The 8,018-nt window shown below is 37.9% G+C and overlaps 1 protein-coding gene across 1 annotated transcript in view; it reads left to right on the plus strand.

The window, feature by feature from the left end:
* Positions 1 to 7,767, plus strand: part of grapa (GRB2 related adaptor protein a) — a 10,000-nt gene extending 2,233 nt beyond the window's left edge. The window contains exons 4-5 of the mRNA XM_058378417.1: positions 6,556 to 6,724; positions 7,025 to 7,767. Of these exons, the coding sequence (XP_058234400.1) occupies positions 6,556 to 6,724; positions 7,025 to 7,204 (349 nt within the window). The 3' untranslated portion in view covers positions 7,205 to 7,767. The remainder of the gene's footprint in view (positions 1 to 6,555; positions 6,725 to 7,024) is intronic.
* The last annotated feature ends 251 nt before the right edge of the window (positions 7,768 to 8,018 follow it).

Here is an 8,018-nt window from a genome sequence, read left to right on the forward strand (position 1 = left end):
TATGATGCCATTGTATGCGTTAAAATCTCACGTCACTGGAACTCAAACCCTGCATGACACTTCCCCTGTGCACAAAGCACAGAGCTCCATGAAGACATGGTTTGAGAAGGTTATAGTGGAAGACTTGGAGTGTCCTGCACTGAGCCCTGACTCTGACTCAACCCCACTGAACTGTCAGCTTGCGACTATGATGACCTAATAGTTCCTCATGAGCCTTGGGCTGCTGTTTTAGAAAGGACATTATTTACATGAACATTATTTACTGTCCATTGTCACCCAAATGAGGATTGGTTCCCTCCTGAGCCTGGTTCCTCTGAAGATTTAGGGATAAAATAGTTCGTTTACTTTAAACTGTGTCATTTTTTCCTTCTCTGTTTCTATACTTCTGTAAAGCTGCTTTGAAACAATGTCCATTGTTAAAAGCGCTATACAAATACGTCGAATTGAATTGAACACCTTCGTGAATTACAGATGCATACCGGGCCGTCTTGCTTGGCATGAGTACATGACCTCACTAATACGCTTGAATGTGAATAGACAAATCCCTAGAGCCACGATACAAAATCTAGTGGAAACCTTCCCCGAAGTGTGAAAGCTGTTATAGCAGCAATGGGGGAACAACTTAATATCAATCCCCTTGGTTTTGAGATTGGGATGTTCACATTTTGGGTGTCCACATTCTTATCTCACTCCTATCTAATAAAAAATGCACTATGGTAATCTGTCCGAACCTTGGTTACCATAACCCTGTCCACTGGCCATCTCTTATCATTGTTTCCAAGAAAGACTAATGGACAAAATGATGATTAAAGGCGAAGTAATGATTTAAGCTCAACCTAAAGTGAAACCCATATAACATTTTACACTTTAAAGAAATCGCATTTTAAAGTCTCTGTGGACTGAGAGCTTGTGTTGTGTGCTGTGTGCTGAGTCTGATCAAACACTTAGACAGCAATCTGTATGTCACGTGGCTGACCAGAGGCATATGCTAACGAGGCAGTAAAGAAATGAGTGTTTTCTCTTGTGAGAATGTGAGAACCTGTCTCAAAAATGAATTCAGTTGGACTTTTTTTTTTTTATTGCATTGGGGTTTTACTAGAATTCATTCACATAAGAACTCATGGCCTAATTTGGGGCTGTCGTCACCTTTGGAGTTTTTGGCCCGCTTGATCAAAATGAGGTGAAGATAATGCTATGAATTCTATTGTGATTGTTATCTCCCACAGCAAAACCTTTAAATGACAGCAATTTACTTTAAATTTCAATTTATTAAAAAACGTCTTGACCTTTAGAAATCTGGTGATCACTGTAAAAAATAGTACCATACCTTAAAATGACCGCTCTTAAGGCAATATTTTAAATGTTTGCTTTACGTATTTTACTCTCCATTCATAGTGAAGCGTGTGTTCGGAGAGGTAAAGATTTCTCCAGAGAGAAAAGTCTCACATTGGTGATTTGCAAAAGTCAACATATGATCTGTAGGTCAGAAGAAACTATTTTCTCTCCAAAAACATACAGGCTTAGGGACGCATGATATCATGGACTCCATAAAAAACTAGTTAAATGAAAAAATAACATTGCTAAACATTTTATTATTTTTATTAGAATAAATGCTTCCATTTGCTTTAATTAAAGGGTAGATTTCTCTCATAGGTTTAACATTGAAGCAAATTAACCACATTGACACTTATCAAAATATTTTTTTAATATAAATAATCATTATCTGACTTTATCAATCAAAACCACTACACTGCTTCTGTCTATAATTATGCATAAATGTTAAACTTTCAACAAATTCTAAATTGTCCATAGGAGTGAGTGTGAGTGTGTATGGTTGGCTATATGTGGCCCTGTGATGGACTGGTGACCTGTCCAGGGTGTACCCCTGCCTTTCACCCAATGTGTGCTGGGATAGGCTCCAGCAGATCCCCGTCACCCTAATTAGAAATAAAGCGGGTATAGAAAATGGATGGGTGGATGGATGGATGGATGTTAAACGCAGTTATGGTGATAAATCCATCCCTCCAGGATTTTGAGATTTTACAGCTTCAGAAATAAACACAATCAAGCAAACTCTGCAATATTCAGAGGCAATATTCAGAGAAGCTTGCAATTTTTTGCTGAAGATTTTCTGAAGATTTGGGCCAAGACGCGTTGTGAGACATCACCACAACACGCATCCAGAGCCAAAGCCCTCTTCAATTCACATGAGTCCAACATGAGTACAACTATCGGAGAAAGTAATCACACATGTCTCTTCACTGGTAGGAGTTTAAAAGAAATTCAAATAGAATTTTGAAAAATATAAGCATTTTTGGCTGCAACAATCGAAAAGAGAATTGAGAGACTGAGAAATGCTAATGCCTTTTATATATTTTCAGCGCAGTATTTTAATGAATAAAATGTATAGCTGTGGCTTTTGTTATTCGGTATTTGCCGACAGTTTTGTTTTTAGATTAAGGGAAGCACTGGTGTTTGCTATCGAAGAATTTATCGGTGTGTTTTATTTATATTTATTTATAAACAGATGTTTCATCTGTTTATCTGGTCCTCCAGTTTAATTCTCAGTCTCTTCTCATAACTAAAAGCCTCAGAAGACTTTCAGGTCAAAAACATAAGCAGTGTCTGTCATATGTATACGTAAGATGCTCTGTTTCACAAGAGAAGGTAGCGACAACTTGCTAGACTGCTACCTAAAGAAAAAATACTGAAGTGAAATCAAATTATTAAACATAGCCTTATTTTTAGTATTTATTGTACAAGATGGCATGGAAGATATTTGAGATTTTCATTCACTAAAATATTAAATTCCCCAAGGGTGATGAATAATACAGACAACTTTCACTGCAACACTTTTTTAATTGCATTTTAGGGAAGGCCGGGTCTCTTATGTAGTCTCTGCTACACTTGCCAATGTTGTCTGCAGTGCATGAGCATAAGTAACACAAAAATAAAAAGAGTGACAACAGAGGTTATAACAGCTATACACTAGTAACAGCTATACAACGAAGCAGGGCAGGGCGTGAAGAAGGAAAAGAGGAAGGCTTTCGAGACAAAAAAAAGTTTCTAATTATACTCTACCCTTGTTTACCATCTCAGTAAAAGCCATTGCAAGTATTTTCCATCTGTTCCTAAAGTGTTCTGTCTAGGTAAATAACTATATTTACCTAGACAGAACACTGTAGGAACAGATGTAAGATTAGATAGAGATCAGTTCTGAGTTCATCACAGTTGTTTACTTGTTAGTGTACCCTGGCACATGTTTCTCAATGTCTGAGGTCATACTCCATTCATTTATATGTTGTCTTTCATCCTATATAAATGATCATTCATTCATACCATAGATCCTTTACTTCTTTACACCACTTCATTTTTACCACTTTTTTAGTACAAGTACATGCATTGCATCCTTGCTCTCAGTTAATCAGCATGGTGTCAAAAAATCAGAAGTGTTTTATTTGTTTGGAAAGTGTAACTAAGATGTCATCAACCAACAAATGACCAAATGGCATACGGGTCAACCACACTTAGATACTACTGCATGTGAGATTTTTCTACTGTGCTGCAGCTAAAACCACAGCAGGTTTAAAGTCAAATAAACTGCATGTGAATATTTTAACACTTAAAAGGTGTTATAGTCACTCCGGTATATAACAACTAGATGAGGAACGTACGTTAGTTGGAAAACGACAAAAACAGGAAACTATATCATAGTTCCACACAATGTTGTGCAATCTGGGAAATCCCAATATTGTATGTGAGTCAGACGTCTAAGAGATCTTCACAAAAACTTTACCATAGCACTTTACACAGTGTTGGATTGTAGGTTTTCTTAGGCTTGTGTGTTAACTCGGTTGAATATTATCATATTTTATATTCATTTCGGTTTTAGGGAATAGTTTATCTTATTGCTTGGTCACCAGGAATCAGAAAAATATATATTTTATAGAAAATTATACAATGGATATAAATAAAAGTTTACAAAAAAAAAAATTAAACCAAATAAATCACGTCACCTCTTTGCACATCTAATGTCAAATACCAACCAGCAGAGTTCAAGTGAAGAACAAACAGAAATGTTTCAAGGAAGTTAAAAACTTACCATAGCCTGCTTGCACGTAATGAATACTTTGTAAAAAGGACCTTTTGCTTGTAATGCAGTTCTTAGTCTTATTGGGTAAGATTCTATCAACCTACCACATCCTGAGCTGGCAATTTTATTACATGCTTTTTTCCAAAGATGCCCCAGATCTATACGATTATGAGAGGATCTCCTGCGAACAGCCTTCTTCCAGTCATCTCATACCTCTTCAGTCATTCAGAAGGTCTTCTGGTCATTATATTGCTAGACGGTGACTGATCTTCATCTTCAGCTATCTGTCAGAGGCCTGTGAGATTTGTGGCACAATAGATTGGTATATAGAGCTAATCATGATCTTGACTGGAGCCCCAGTCCCTGCTGAATAAAAACAGCCCTACTGCATGATGCTGCCACCACCATGCTTCACTGTGATTATTGTGTCCTTTAAGTGACAAGCTGTCTTGTTCTTGCACCTAAGCTATTTTAGAATTATGCCAGATGTAAACACATTTTGGTTAATGAAAACAGGCTTCTGCCTAGACGTCCTGCCCCATAGCATAGACATAGATGTGAGGAAAATAAGATTGATGTCACATGCAGGGATTGGTCAGTTCTTGCCAGATTTTCCTGCAGCTCCTTTAATGTTGCTGTACAGTAGGTCTCTTGGCAGCCTCCCTGATTAGTTTTTTTTTTTATCTTGTCCTTTCATCTATTTTGGAAGGACGTCCTGTTCTCCGTGATGTCACTGTGGTGCCCCATTTTCTCCACTTTTTGATGATGGCCTTCACAGTGATCCACGGTAGTGATCTAATGTTTTGGAAAACCTTTTGTGCTCCTCTCCTGATCAATATATTTTGACAGTGAGATCGCGTACATGCTTTGTAAGCCAGTGCTTCATGGCTTTAGCAGTTGAATGAAAATCCTAAATAAAAAGCTGATCTATATTTGGGGTTAATAATTATTTCTTTAATGACAGGTTTATGATCAATACTTTTGCACACGAGTTTGAATGTAATTGGTTCATTCTGAGCACACTCACATGCCCCGTTATAAGTACACTTATCAGGCATAACATTATGACTGCCTGCCTAATATTGTCGTTCCCCTTTTCGCTGCCAAAACAGCCTTGAGTCATTGAGGCATGGACTCCATTAGATCCCTGAAGATGTGCTGTGGAATCTGGCACCAAGATGTTAGCAGCAAGATCCTTTAAGGGTGGGGCCCACAGGACTTAAAGGAAACTTACAGGACTTAAACGATACTTTTGACAGATACTGACCACTGCAGACCGGGAACACCCCACAAGAGCTGCAGGTTTGGAGATGCTCTGATCCAGTCGTCTAGCCATCACAATTTGGCCCTTTGTCAAACTCGCTCAAATCCTTACGCTTGTCCATTTTTCCTGCTTCTAACACATCAACTTTGAGGACAAAATGTTCACTTGCTGCCTGATATATCCCACCCACTAACAGGTGCCATGATGAGGAGATCATCAGTCTTATTCACGTCACCTGTCACCTGTCACCTGGTCATAATGTTATGCCTGATCGGTGTAGAGTGTGTACACTTATGCTGCGTTGTTATTGTACATTTTCTTTTTCTTTATATTCCCTAAAACATTTTGAATTGCTTTTTAATTGAATTTTGTTGGTTGCTATATCACATTAAATGTGGTAAAATATCCAACATAATTGATCTTGTTTTCGTTCTTTCTTTCTTTCTTTCTTTCTTTCTTTCTTTCTTTTTGCATCACAGAAGCTTGCAGTTTGAACAGGGTTCAATGCCACCATTATAGATAGACAGTTGGTTTAGGGGGAAAACACTGATGGCTTGTGGTCATTGATAAACATCGTGCCCATGTGTAAGCAATCATAATAAAAAAAAAAAAAAACAGGACTGGGTATATTCAAGGCAGGTTTCCAAGCTATACAAAGTAATCTTGTTGAATAAAAATAATAATAATAAGTATCGAACTAATGAACTACAATATAATATTAGGTGAACTGGTATGAATGTGACTAAAGAGCCTCTTATTTATTCAGAAAGAAAGGAAAACATATTTGACCGTCACTACTGCGCAAAGGGGAAGTGACTCATGGTCATACTTTGCCATAAATTATTCTAACTGATTGATTCCTAGTTCTTCATTTGGCCTATTATGTGCCTGAAAAAACACCAAGTAGATATGCTTAGGCTATTTCTTTTATCGTCTGTCTATTTTTCCTGTTTTTCATCTATACACCTCATCATTATTTTCATCATTTGTGTTTGTAGCATTCCTGAGTAGTAGTACTTGCTCAAAACTGTCTTTATCTCTGTGTGTGTGTGTGTGTGTGTGTGTGTGTATTGTTTATTAGAAAAGACTTGATTGTTAATACTCAGATGTAGCACCAAAGTACATTCTGTGACTTTTTATTTAAAGAATGCAAGAAAATCTTCACACTCAACAGCACTTTATTCTTTCCACCTCACAGCTATGGTGATCATGTGCAACACTTCAAGGTTCTGAAGGACAGAGAAGGACAGTACTTTATCTGGGACGAGGTCTTTTCGTCTCTTAACCAGTTGGTGGACTTCTACAAAAGCAACAGCATTGCTAGAGAGAGGGCAGTCTTTCTCCAAGAGGTAGAACGCTCACAAAGGGTAAGCTGAGGGCTTGAGGTTTGAGGTTTTATGATTATTTATATCAAATTCTACATGAACTACACTTATTTCGGATAATCTTATCTAGCCTGAATAGGGTTGATCTCATTTAGTCAAAAATACATTTACCCAGAAAGCTAACAACTGTTTTAGGAAAGATTACACCAATTAGGATGAATTAAAATCAACTCTTATTGGTTACAGATCTCATCTGCTCACATAGTCAAGGGTTAATTATCTTATCAAATCAGGATGACACTCATCAGGTGTATTCACACATATCTTTTTTCTCTTCACCAGCGGCCACATCATGCTCATGCCTTGGTAGACTTTATCCCCAAGCACAACTCACAGCTGCAGTTCCTGCGCGGTGATGTCATCGACCTGCTCGACTGCTCAGACTCGCAGTGCTGGAAGGGACGCTGTAATGGGCGTGTTGGCCTCTTCCCTAAAGAGTACGTCAAGCTCATTTACCACTGACCTCAGCAGAGCCTCATGCAGGACGTCACGTCTGGTCCTTTACGTCCATCGCAGTATGATGTGATACACCTACTTCAACTTATCAGTTATTAAATAGACTTTGAGCCAGGATAGGATTGAAATTCACATGGACTGCTACAGACAGGTGTAATGTTGCGTCTGTGGAAAAAAATACATGTCTTCCCTGATGAGCAGTGAACAGGAAAACAGAAAGAACTGTATTATCCTTTTCATTTAGCCTACAGCTATATACATGTAATGATTATAGACACTAAGAGTCTCTCTTTGGGCTTCTCTAAGAGCATCACTAAACAATGAACAAAAGCAATAGGTTCAAACCTAAACGTATTTAGGGGCAATGCAACATTATTGCTGCACTTTTTGTTCTGTAAACATTTATTTTGCCACAGCTCTTTAATTGCAGATTGTGTGTTTGTGGTATTTTTATATACATATGTGTATATTTGTCTTGTTGTTGTTGTTATTGACATATATCTCATACATGAACTGGATGTGATTATTGCAGTAGCGAATGGGAAAATAAATATGTATTAATGATGATACAGTTGGGTCACTCGTTTGTAGGGTTTACTTTATACAAAATTGTTTATACAAGCCAGGGGGTACAGGCGAACATTGGGCGTCAGTTCTCAATACTATGTAAAAGTGTGTGAGCACATTTTTTTGACAATATAACCTCATGTTTCCGCATACCAGGCCACAGTGATGCTTCTGCAGATTCCTCTGCACAGTGTGAATGTTTACTTGCAAACAGTATTGAGTCACGTGACCGCGCATGCTAGTGGTTACCTGT

The sequence above is a fragment of the Hemibagrus wyckioides genome, linkage group LG24 (genome assembly GCF_019097595.1).
Source record: "Hemibagrus wyckioides isolate EC202008001 linkage group LG24, SWU_Hwy_1.0, whole genome shotgun sequence".
NCBI lineage: Eukaryota > Metazoa > Chordata > Actinopteri > Siluriformes > Bagridae > Hemibagrus > Hemibagrus wyckioides.